The sequence below is a fragment of the Hyaena hyaena genome, unplaced genomic scaffold (genome assembly GCF_003009895.1).
Source record: "Hyaena hyaena isolate Hyena2069 unplaced genomic scaffold, ASM300989v1 scaffold_723, whole genome shotgun sequence".
Lineage (NCBI taxonomy): Eukaryota > Metazoa > Chordata > Mammalia > Carnivora > Hyaenidae > Hyaena > Hyaena hyaena.
Genome location: NW_024081356.1, coordinates 132,997 through 146,450, shown reverse-complemented (window position 1 = coordinate 146,450; position 13,454 = coordinate 132,997). Strand labels below are relative to the sequence as shown.

The 13,454-nt window shown below is 38.3% G+C and overlaps 1 protein-coding gene across 5 annotated transcripts in view; it reads left to right on the top strand.

Moving 5' to 3' along the window:
* The window catches only part of KLHL3 (kelch like family member 3), a 125,561-nt gene that overhangs the window by 19,378 nt on the left and 92,729 nt on the right, over positions 1-13,454 (top strand). For 4 of the 5 annotated variants that reach the window (XM_039217905.1, XM_039217909.1, XM_039217906.1 and 1 more), the window contains exon 3: positions 11,219-11,325. The exons of the other annotated variant lie outside the window; for it this stretch is intronic. In XM_039217905.1, the coding sequence (XP_039073836.1) occupies positions 11,219-11,325 (107 nt within the window). The remainder of the gene's footprint in view (positions 1-11,218; positions 11,326-13,454) is intronic. 5 annotated transcript variants of the gene reach the window in all.

Here is a 13,454-nt window from a genome sequence, read left to right as displayed (position 1 = left end):
AAAAAAAAAAAAAAAAAAAAAAAAAAAAAAAAAAAAAAAGAAAATCTGAACAGACCAGTAATGATTAAGGAGATTGAATCAGTAGTCAAAAATCTCCCAATAAAAAAAAAAAAAAGCCCATGGCCAGATGGTTTCACTGGTGAATTCTACCAAATATTCAAAGAAGAATTAATGCCAGTCCTTCTCAATTCTTCCAAAACATTGATGAGGAGAGAGCACTCACAAACTCATTTTAACAAGGCCAACATTACCTTGATACCAAAGCCAGATAAAGACACTACAAGGTAAGAAAATTACAGGCCAGTATTCCTGGCGAATATTGATGTAAAAATTCTCAACAATATACTAGCAAACTGAATTCAACAGTTCATTAAAAGGATCATATATCATGATCAGGAGGGATATATCTCTGGGGTGCAGATACACCACATTAATAGAGTAAAGGATAAAAATCATATGATCCTCTCAATAGATGCATAGAGTATTTGACAAAATTCAATATCCTTTTATGATAAAAACTCCCAACAGATTGGATACAGAAGGAACATACCTCAACATATGACATATGACCGTATATGACACATCTCCAGCTGCCATCACACTCCATGACATAAGGTTGAAAGCTTTTCTTCCAAGGTCAGAAACAAGACAAGGTTCCTACTGAACAAAAACTGGAAGTCCTGGACAGAGCAGTTAGTCAAAGTGGTGGACATCCATATAAGAAAGGAAGAAGTAAAATTGTCTCTGCAGATAACAAGATCCTATTTATAGAAAAACCAAAAGACACCACCAAAAAACTTTAGAACTGATAAACAAATTTGGTAAAGTTGCAGGATACAAAATCAACTTATTAAAATCACTTGCATTTCTATATGCTAATAGTGAACTATCTGAAAGAGAAAGAAAACAATTCCATTTCCAGTAGCATCAAAAACAGTAAAGTATTTAGGAAGTTAGCCAAGGAATAGAGGGATGTGTACACTGAGAACTGTTATATATTGTTGAAAGAGATTGAAGAAGACTAAAATAAATGGAAAGATATCTCAGTTTTATGGATTGGAAGAGCTAATATTATTAATGTCCATAATACCTAAAGCCATCTATAAATTCATTGCAACCTGTGTAAAAATTCCAATGCCATTTTTTGTAGAAATAGAAAAAAAAGTTCTATAGTTGAAAGGAGCCAAAAACAATCCTTAATAGCCAAAACAGTCTTATAAAGGAAAAGCAAAGCTGAAGATACCACAATTTCTGATTTCAAACTATATCACACAGTTATAGTAATCAAAACAGTATGATACAAACACAGACCAGTGAACAGAATTGAGAGCCCAGAAATAAACCCAAATATGTATCAACTAATATTTGAAAAAGAAGCTAAGAATACTTAATGGAGAAAGGTAGTCTCTTCAGGAAATGGTGTTAGGAAAACTAGACAGCCACATGAAAAATAATATAATCAGACCTGTATCTTATCCTCCTTACAGAAGTTGGCATGAAGTGGACTGAAAGACTTGGAAGTAAGACCTAAAACCATACCACTCCTAGAAGAAAACAGGAAAATCCTGTTTTACATATGAAGACATTATTGAGAGGATACCATTCTCAAAGGTCACAGAATCCACAGAAATAATATTTTCTCAGATCTTAGGGCATCCCTTAGCTCATTTAATTTGATACTTAAGATTAACCATTATAATCTTATTCTTCCTTTTTTCATTTTTTTTCCCCAAATGGAGCACAATCTGTATATGTTTTGTCAGGAAATTTTTAGTGCAGATTTAGGGATAGATTTCCCTTTTGTTTTTCTTTTAATTTTAAAAAATTCCATTTTTAATTTTCTTTTTTTTTTGAAAAGGAATATATTCTAGATCATTTAGAAAATAAATATGAGCAAAAAATCATTTATAATTTTAATACCCAGTAGTTACCATTGTTAACATATGGGAGAATATTTTTCTTTAAAATGTATATCTCAATCAGATTTTTTCTCTTAACACTATATTAAACAAGTTTTCCTTTTTTCCCCTTAAATTTTTATTTTGATTTTTGGTGAACTCTGCACCATGTTTGGGGCTCGAACTTATGATCTGGTGATCAAGAGTTGCATGCTCTATGGATTGAGCCAGCAAGGTGCCCCTGTATTGAACAAGTTTTCCTGTGTTAGAACTATTCTACAATATTATTTTAAGTGGGTGAATTATTTTCTGTATTTTTGGTTAAGTTTTGAAAAACCTAGTTCCTTGTTGTTAGATATTTTAAGTATTCCAATCTCTTATGTAAATAGCACTTGTGCAGTGGTTATGTTTGGAGCAATATGGCATAGTGGTCACAACCACAATCATGGAGGCAGGCAGTCTGGTTTCACATCTTGGCTCTGTTTGTACAGTTCTGTGACCCTATACAAGTTGATTAATGTCCCTGCCCTCACTTTTGTCAAACATAAAATGAGGCTAATTCCAGGGTTCTAGGGTTGCTGGCTGGTTAAGGGGATTACTAAGTAAGATGCTTAGAACAGGGATAGCACATTTATTACCGTTGTTAAATGCTTGTGCACATTCATAATTTCTATAGAATTCTATAGAATTATTCTATTTCTATAGAATTAATTCTACAAAAGTATAATTAATGATTTCAACAGCATGTAGCATAATAATAATACCTATTCCTTATATATTGTTTTGAGGACCTGGCACATAATGAATATTTTGTGACTACTGGCTATGATGATGATGATGGAGGTGGTGGTGGTGGTGGTGGTGTGGAGCTCAGTTACAGAGATATGGCAGTAGATAAGAGAGTCAAACTTTTGTTCTCAATGAAGCTTGCATTCTACTAGTGTTTAAAGATTATATCAAACTCTAAGGTATTTCATGACTTTGAATTCTTTTAATTTCTGGGGCACCTAGTGGCTCAGTTGGTTGAGCGTCTGACTCTTGTTAATCGGCTCAGGTTGCAGTCTTGCAGTCATAGGATTGAGCCCCACTTTGGGCTCTGTGCTGGGCATGGAGTCTTCTTGGGATTCTTTCTCTTCCTTTCTTTCTCTGCTCTTCCCCAAGCCCCTCTCAAAATAAATAAATAAACCTTAAATTTAAAAAATTTTTTCTAAGGCATTAAAGATATGGCTAATTTTTAAAACTGGAGTGAAATGGGTGACTAAGGGAGAGAAAGGGAGCCTGAAGAGATGCTTTACTGATCTGGGTGAGTTTAATGTGAACTGGAAGGCGGCATACTTTGTTTTGATGAAGGCCTGGTAAAGCATCTTGCCATCCAGGGACTAAGCTAATGAAATGTTATGTAATATTCCAGCGACCTGGGGTTATTTCTTACACTCTTTTCACATTTTTCCTCTGTCAATTTTAAGCTATTTTAGTTCACGTACACATGTTCTATGCAATTTATGAATCACACAATTCATGAGTTTCCTATTCTTTTTACTTCCATGGTAGAGAATGGGCTGTTGTCATGGTAACTAACTAGTCTTTCTCTTCTTTTGCCTTTTATCCCTCTGCTCTGGGGAGACCAGCAGCTGCTTCTGGGCAGCAGAGTCCTAATGGCTCTTTGGTTCCTGATTCCCATCTGGCCACCAAGTTGAGATATGGTCCTTTTGGAAGTAGTACCCCAGATCATTCCTTAAAAGGAGAGAGAGTGTCTTCTATCCCGTTTTGACAGTTTTAACCTCCCCTTTCACCATCCCTAAAATTTCTCTGCCCTCATCCTTTTTTTTTTTTTTAAATGATCTGCCACTATGCCTTTATTAATAGTAATGAACCATCTTAGTACATTGCTGTTTTTCTTTTTTTTGATAACAGCTTTATTAAAATATAATTCGTGTGATGGGGGTGCCTGAGTGGCTCATTCGGTTGAGTGTCCAGTGTTTGATTTTGGCTCAGGTCATAATCTCACAGTTCATGACCTTGAGCCCCACGTTGGGCTCCATGCTGGCAGTGTGGAGCCTGCTTGAGATTCTCTCTCTCTGCCTCTGCCTCATACACACACACTCTCTCTCTCTCTCAAAATAAATGAGTTTAAAACTTAAAGATATAATTCATATGCTATATTTGAAGTGTCAATTTAATGGCTTGTAGTATAGTCTCAGAGTTGTGCAACTAACAGCTAATTTTAAAAAACATTTTCATCATCTCTTCCAAAAAAAAAATCTTGTGTATGTTAGCTGTAATCCCACTATTCTCCCTACCTCTTACCCCATTAAACTACTTTCTGTCTCCATAGATTTGCTTATTTTGGAAATATGTAATAAGTCTTTTGTGACTTCTTTCTTAGCATAATGTTTTCAGGGTTCATCCATGTTATAGTCTGTCTCAGCATTTCATTCCTTTTTATTGCTGAGTAATACTGCATTGTGTGAATGTAATACTGAGACCATTTGGCTGCTTTGAGTAAAATGCTGCTATGAACTTTCATATATACATTTTTGTCTGGATGCATGTTCTCATTTCTTTTGAGTATATACCTAAGAGTGGGTTGCTAGGTCATATGATAACTACATGTTTAACTTTTGGAGGAACTGTCAGACTGTTTTCCAAAGCACTATACCATTTTACATTTCTATCAGCAGTGTATGAAGGTTCCAGTTTGTTTATATCCTTGCCAATGCTTGTTATTTTCTGTGTTTTTGATTACAGCCATTCTGGTGTCTGTAAAGTGATATCTCATTGTGGTTTTGATTTGTATTTCTCTAATCATTAATGATGTTGAGCATCTTTTTACATGATCATTGAGCATTTCTATATCTTAGTTGGAGAAATGTATATTTAGATCCTTTGCCCATTTTGAAATTGAGTCATATTTCTATTATTGAGTTAAAAGGATTCAAGTTGTTTATATATTTCAGATGCAAGTCTCTTTTCTTTGCTTGTTTGGGTTGTTTTTTCACTTTTTGATATCCTGATGTTGTCTTTGGAAGCACAAAAGTTGTAAGTTTTGATGTCTGATTTATTTGGTTTTTATTTTTCTTTTGTTGTTTGTGGTTTGGTGTCCTGTGTAACAAACCATTGCCTGATCTGAAGTCATGAAGATATACCCCTATGTTTTCCTCTTAGAGTTTTATAGTTTTAGCTCTTATATTTAGTTTTTTGATCTATTCCAAGTTAATTTTTTTATATGATGTGAAGTAGGGGTCCTTTCTTTTTTTGTATGTGGATTTCCAGTTATCTTAGCACCATTTGTTGGAAGGACTATTTTTCCCCCCACTTGAATATATTGGCACCCTTATCAAAAATAAGTTGACTGTTTTGTGTAGCAAAGGAAATCAACAACAAAACAAAAAGACACCCTACTGAGTGGGAGAAGATATTTGCAAATGATTTATCTGATAAGGGATTTATATCCAAAAGATATAAAGAACTTCTACAACTTAACACCAGGAAACAAATCGTCTGATTAAAAAGGGGCAAATGATCTGAATATATATTTTTCCAATGAAGACATACACATGGCCAACAGATACATGAAAAGATGCTCAACTTCACTCATCTTCAGGGAAATGTAATTCAAAACCACAATGAGATATCCCCTTATACCTGTCAAAATGACTCCTATCAAAAAGACAACAAATAACAAGTATTAGTAACGATGTAGAGAAAAAGAATCCTCCATACACTGTTACTAGAAACAGAAATCGGTGTGACCACTGTGGAAAAGAGTATGGAGATTCCTCAAAACTTTAAAAATAGAAATATCACAGGGGCACCTGGGTGGCTCATTCGGTTAAGTGTTGAACTCTTTGTTTCAGCTCAGGTCAAGATCTTATGGCTTTATAGGCTCGAGTCCCACATCAGTCTCAGTGCTGGCAGAGTAGGGCCTGCATGGGATTCTCTCTCCTTTCTCTGCCCCTCCCCCCACTTGCACTGTGTCTGTCTCAAAATGAATAAATAAACTTAAAAAAACAGAAATACTATAAAACCCAATAATTCCACTACTGATATTTACCCAAAGAAAATGGAAACACTGATTTGAAAATATATATGTACCCCTATATTTACTCTAGCAGTATTTACAATAGTAAAGATATGGAAACAACCTAAGTGTCCATTGACAGATGAATGGATGAAGATGTGTGTGTGTGTATGTGTGTATTCCATTATGTATGTGTGTGTCATATATATATGGAATATTAGTCCGCCGTAAAAAAAGAGATCTTACCATTCGTGACAACATGGATGGACCTAGACGGTATTATGTTAAGTGAAATAAATCTGACAGAGAAAGAGAAACACCATATAATTTCACATATATGTGGAATCTAAACAAACAAACAAACAAACAAACCCAACCATTGATGAACAAACAAAAATACAGACACAGACTTGTAAATTCAGAGACCAAACTGGTGGTTGCCAGAGTAGAAGGGTGGAATGGACAAAATAGAAAAAGGGAATTAAGAGGTACAAACTTCTGTTTATAAAATAAATAAATCATGGAGATGAAAGGTACAGCATAGGGAATAACATCAATAATATTATAATAACACAGTATGGTGCCAGATGGTAGCTACCCTTATCATGGTGAGAATTGTGGAATATTGAATTGCCAAATCACTATATTGTACTCCTAAAGCTAATATAATATTATATGTCAGCTGTACATCAATAAAAAACATTTAAAAAATAAATGATAAAAAGTTTCTTTTTAATGAATTGACTGTGAATGTGAGGATATATTTCTGGATTCTCAATTCTATTCTATTGATCTATATATCTATGCTTATATTATTATTCTGCTGTGCTTTAGCTTTGTAGGAAGTTTTGAAACTGGGGACCATGAGTCTTTCACCTTATTCTTCTTTTTCAAGATTGTTTTGGCCATTCTAAGTCCCTTGCATTTCCATATGAATTTTAGTTTCAACTTGTCAGTTTCTGCAAAGAAGCCTTCTGAGAGTTTGATAGAAATTGAGTTGAATATGTGGAACAATTTGGGGGAGTATTGCCATCTTTAAAAAAAAAATGTTTATTTGCTTTTATTTTTGAAAAGTGGGAGGGAAAGAGAGAGAGGGGACAGAGGATCTGAAGTGGGCTCTGCACTGACAGCAGTGAGCCTGATGCGGGGCTTAAACTCATGAACTGTGAAATCGTGAGATCATGACCTGAGCTGAAGTTGGATGCTCAGCCGAGTGAGCCACTCAGGCGCCCCTGGGGGAGTATTGCCACCTTAACAATATTAAGTCTTTCAATCCATGAACACTGAGTTTTATAGTTTTAGAGGATAGATTGCACGCTTCTTTTGTTAAATTTATTATTTAATATTTATTATTTTTGATGCTATTTTGGCATCAAATGATACATGATATCATTTGATAAATACCATTTTTTGGTTGTTCGTTGCATGTGTATAGAAATACAGTTGATTTGTATGTGGATCTTGTATTTTACAACCTTCTTTTTTTATTATTTGAGAGCGAGAGAGAGTTAGAGCGAGAGAGAGCGCGTGAGCACACAAGCTGGGAGAAGGGCAGAGGGAGAGAGAGAATCTTAAGAAGGCTCCATGTTCAGGACAGAGCTTGAGTTGAAATCACAAATCGAATGCTCAACCAACTGAGCCACCCAGGCACCCCTGCAACCTTCTTAAACTCATTTATTTGTTTTAATATATTTTTAGTGGATTTCTTAGAGGATTTTCTATATACAAGATCATGTTATCTGTGAATATTGTTTTATTTCTTCCTTTTCAATTTGCATGTCTTTCATTTTCATATTCTATTTCATTTTCATTTTCTATTTCACTTGCCTACTTGCCCTACCTAGCCACCCTAATTATCTTACTTATTTGGTATAGTTGGTCATTCCCTACTTTTTGTAACCGTCTCTTCACTATGCTTCTCAGACACCATAATTTTTGGGTTTTCCTCCTGTTTCACTGGTTACTTTCTTGTTTCTTTAGCTGGCTCTTTCTCTCCCTTCCAACCTCTTAACCATCTCCCATCTTTGAAATTAAGACTTATGAATACATTTGCCTACTTGATAAAACCCATGTAGATGTCTGATATGCAGCTCACATTTAACCTTAGCAAGGTTAACTTAACTGCTACTCCTAAATGAAATGTTTTATGGGAAAAAGAAGGAAATATTAACATTTACTGAATATTTACTATTAGCACTATTCTTTATCTTGTTTACAACACATCTGATTTCTGATACCCAGGGGCCATGAACCCTGGTCCATTTGATTCTAGACCCTGAGCTCCTTCCTAATAGCTATCAAAAGCGTATAGCCCTATTTTTCTTTTCTTAAGGTTGTTCTTTGGAGTTGTGTGTGACAGCTCAGAAAAAAAGAATCCTATAGGATTTCTAGTAAATGGAATTAGAAATGCTTGTGAGCCATGCAGTGCTTTAGAGCTGCTGGTTCTCTTTTCTATACAGAATGGATACACAGAGATGTCTTTGGTGTGCAGACAGGCTTTACCATTCCCAGGGAAAGCCTACATTGAGTTTTGGACGAGTTTCTCTTGGTCACCTTCCCAGATTCCTCTAGCCTTGAGATACATTTCCAGCCCATCAGAACTGTTCTCATGCATTTGCTTAACTGGATTCTCCACCTTTAAACCTCATTCCTTCTTGTCTCTTTCCTTTTGTTCCTGAACTATCAGCTCCTCTGGGTTTCAGCAAAATACCCCATTCTGACATTTGCCTTTTTCAGTACCTGGCTCAGCATTTGCTCAGCATTTCTGACCCATCTGTTTTGCTTTCCTTATTAAAATACTGGTTACAAAAACAACAACAAAATTGTACTTTTTTGGTCAGTTCTTTTTAATTGAAGTATAGTTGATAAATTACTTGCACTTTTAAAGAGTAGTGATAACTCCATTTTCTCCCTAAAGTAGTTAATGAAAGCGAAGTGAAAATGTCCAAGATGAGTCTGTTGAGGTTGTGACTACGTTTTTACAATCCATTTTGTCCAAATTAAAAACTAGCCTATTCTCAGGTGGTATCTGTAATCTCATTTGGCCGCCATGATAGATGTCCTGAGGTAGCTTAGAAAGATGAGAAAACTGGTAAGATCCTTTGTCCATGTTCTCATAGCCAGTTAGGTGCTGAGCCAGTTCTCTTTCCAGCTGAGCGGGCTTATTCTGATAAAATTTGTCCGCAGGGTCTGATGTCCACTGTAGCATGAGGGCCCATTCCCAGGTTTTGCCTCTTGGCACTCAGAGGTGTCTCTCTTCCCTGAAGCCCCCTCACAGGGACTTTTTTCCATAGGCTGAAACTTTCCTCATCACCTTTTAGTATTGGGGCTAACTAATCTTCTAATTTTTTTTTTCTAAGTGTGAGCCAATAATGGGGCCTTATGGTACCAAATCCAGAGTCAGAACTAGATTCAAGACTCACCCTTTTGTGGCTTTGGACCACCTCTCTCAGGTTCACAGACTAGATGAAGGGCACTTACAGCTCCAGTCTTCTCAGGCTTTATGATTCTATTTTCTCTGATAGGCAGTCCTGGACTAATGTCTAAATAATTGGCAAAGGTTTAATATGTCACACCAGGGATGGCAAATAGGTAGCTTATCTCCCATTGATCAATCGTGGTAGACTCATTAAAAAAATTTTTTTAGGGGCGCCTGGGTGGCTTAGTCGGTTAAGCGTCCGACTTTCGCTTAGGTCATGATCTCGCGGTTCGTGGGTTCGAGCCCCGCGTCGGGCTCTGTGCTGACTGCCAGCTCAGAGCCTGAAGCCTATTTCAGAGTCTGTATCTCCCTCTCTCTCTGACCCTCCCCTGCTCATGCTGTCTGTCTCTCTCTCTCTCTCCTAGAAATAAATAAAAAATATTAAAAAAAAAATTTTTTTAAATCTTTGTTTATATTTGATAGAGAGACAGAGTATGAGCAGGGGAGGAGCAGAGAGACAGAGTGAAATACAGAATCCGAAGCAGGCTCCAAGCTCTGAGCTGTCAGCACAGAGCCCCACGTTGGGCACGAAACCATGAACTGTGAGATCATGACTTAAGCTGAAGTCGGACGCTCAACCGACTGAGCCGCCCAGGCACCCCAATGGCAGACTCATTCTATTCACCTCATCCCTATCAACTGGATCCCAGTCATGATTCAGACTTATCAATCCAGTATTGTGTGCTGAGTAATTACTGCCAGTGGATCATGGTTGACATGTGTTTGTCCTGTCTTCCCTCCCACATCTAGGGATTAGTGGTGACCAGGATGCCATAGACTTTAGGAAGATGGGTTCTGGAAGATGGGAAAAATCCTTTTTCCACCACTCCATTTTTGTGTTATCTTTGAAAAAGTTACTTCTGTGGACCTCAGTTTCCTTTTTTGTAATATAGAACATAGTAATAACCATACCTTGTGGGGTTTTAGAGAGGATTGAATGAAGTAATATGTATTAAAAAAAAAGTGCTTAGAACAGTGCCTAGCGTATATAACTCAATAAGTGATAAGTATCAGAAGGCTGGTGGAGGAAAAATTCTTGGATTGACAACTTGTGGCATCCTTTCTGTCCTTCAAAGTAGCCCGTAGGGTCTATGAGTGTGGTCTATTTCAAAGTTTATTGAAACTATTTATCTATTTCAGTAAAAATTTAGGGCTTTCATTAGGCTAGACTTTCAGCCAGGTATTTAGGATATAACAGTAAATAAGTTCCTTTCATACCTCACAGTGTAGTGGGGATGACAAACAAGTAGTTAGTTTGTAAGGTAGTTACAGTATCCTTAATAATTATAGTGACTGGAGCTTGCACAGGGTCTTTAGTGAGCAGCCTTCTTGGTGATAATGTTAAATCTGCGTGGGAAAATTAATATTTGAGTCTTCCTGAACTGGCTGGCCTCTTACCAGTGTTTCATAGGTATTAGGTCCCTTGTGTAATTGTTACTGGTTCTTTTCTCTGGTGGCACATCTCAGTGGCATGCTCATGCTCCTTGACATTCACTCAGTCCCTTGACTGACAGCCCTAGGATTTTCCCATTGCTCTCTGAGTTGCTGTCCCTCTGTTTCAGTCAGAGCTGAAGGAGCTGAGGGAGCTGAGGAGCAGAGATGTGAAGACAAATAAAAGAGCCCTGAATTTGCAACTCCAGAGTAGCTGGGTCTCTCTTTGCACCTTAGGAAAGCATGAATGCCCAGCTTATCAGGGACTTGGAAGAGTCGATAGTTCATCCCCTTGCCGTGGAATCTGGGTGGGAGAAAACATATCCTTGTGTGCCTGGGGTTGGGTGTTGGTGCTGTGACCCATGGTGTCCCTTCACTGGTGTTTTACAGTAAACAGCTGTTGTGTGACGTGATGATTGTGGCAGAAGATGTCGAGATAGAAGCCCACCGAGTGGTCCTGGCAGCCTGCAGCCCCTACTTCTGTGCGATGTTCACAGGTACGGCAAGGGGCTAACAATGACCCATGATTATGGGGCTCCAGCCCCACTGAGAGAATATTTTGGGTGGTAGCATGAGGGGAGGGAGGAGAGAGAATGCCAAGTCACTCACTGTAAGGAGCTTCAGTATATCAGATGCTATGTTTTGCACCATGGACGACTTGATGGAACCAGCCAGGCATGCAGCCCCTTGTCTACTATGAGGACAAATAAGGTAGAACCATAGAGTTGATTAGCTTCTCACACTTCAGCATGCATCATAATCATGTAGGGGAGCTTTTGGAAGTATAGGCTCTTGGGCTTATCCCCAGGCCTCTGATCTTTCACTTTGCAGATAGGAAACACTGAGGCTGACAAAAAGGGAGAGACTTGCCCAAGACCACATAATAAATGAGTGGAGCTTAGCTTCTTGATACCCGGCCCATTGCTGGACCAGCTTGTCCTTCTCTGACCATTCCTACCAGGCAAGATCTACAAACCTCCTTGAGACTTTACAGGAGGGTGTAAGAGATTTGGGAGAAGTGATGGCGGGGCTTGGAGGGGAGAGTAAGACAGGAATTTTCACCATCTGGCACCTTTACCAACTTTCTAGAGGGTTCCTGTTTTCTGTACGTTCCCAGTAACCCTACCCAACCATTTCCCATGTGAGACTGAATCCTTGAAACCCTCAGAGCTTCCTGTCTATAGTCACTCACAGTACCTCCCCTGCTGACTGAAGACTAACTGGGACTCCTGAGACCCTCAGGCTGGGTCAGGTGTCCCTTCTCCATGTTCCCCAAGTACTCAGTGCGGCTTGTGAGGGTGGTCAATATCACTCTGTGTTCCTGTTTGTTTCCTGGCATCTGCAGTGCTGTGCTGTGACCTCATATGTAATGGTGCCTCTCATCCTGCAGATTACAGCTCACGTGTCTCCTCAGAGGGACCGCCTCTGAGCACCCGTGCCATGGTTCCCCACTCAGTCCCTTTCTGTCCCATAACTTGAGTACATATTTTTCTCCTAATGTTTATCCCTATCTGAAAATCCTGTTGTTGGTTGTTGATGTGGTTTGTTTTTTTAACCTGTCTCTCCTTACTAGACTCTTGAAGACGAAAGTCTTCTTGTTGGACCCTTTTGCTATCATATCCTAAGCACCTGGTACACAACCAGAGTCAAATGTTTTTTAAATGAATGAATGAAGTGTCTCCACAGTTGATTATGAGCTTTGGACATTTGAGGGCCATGTCTTGTCACTGCTGCATCCTCAGAGCCAACCACAGGGTGTGATATTTAGGAGACAGTAAATAAATGAAGCTTAAAAAGAATGAAAGTGGGCTTGCTAAGAATGGTTGAATGCAGGCATCCTTTTTTTGCTGAGTAGGCTCTTACCCTTCTCCTAATACAGTATGTGGCCTTTCCTGGGCAAGAATGGTTCTAGTTGGGGATGACTTAGCACTTGTGTGTTGAAAGTTCCTCACAACATGATCTCTCCTTGACTTATCGTGTGAAGGAGCTGTGCCTCAGGTAAGCAGATCAAGCCACTCTTCCATCACTCTGAGCCTTGGGTCAGAAATTAGCACCCTGGAAAATGTAGCTGTGAAAACGAGTGAATTTCACTACCTGGAAGTTTTAAGCCGCATGCTCTTTGGAGTAGTTTTAAACTGTAGTTTGAACTAGGTTTTTATGCCTTTATTTACCTCTCTCGTTCATCCATTTTTTTTTTTTTTTTTTAAATAGGGGGCCTGGGTGCCTCAGTCGGTTAAGCATCTGACTTCGGCTCAGGTCATGATCTCACGGTTTGTGAGTTAGAGCCCTGTGTCAGGCTCAGTGCTGACAGCTCAGAGCCTGGAGCCCACTTCAGCTTCTGTGTCTTCCTCTCTCTCTACGCATCCCCTACTTGCAGTCTTGTCTCTCAAAAATAGAATAAATGTTTAAAAATTTTTTAAAATAATAATTCATTTTGTTTGCAATAGTTATTTGGTTGCAGCTTTGCTAAGTAGCTCTGCTAGTCATGTTCTCTTGTGTGTGTGTGGTTTGGAAAGTCCAATGTTAAGAGAGGAAATCTGTGTGGAATTGTGATGAATTGTAATGTTGCCTCTACTTGTTGCTAATAAAATTACCTCTGGAGTAGTGGAAGTTCCTCAGCAAGAAC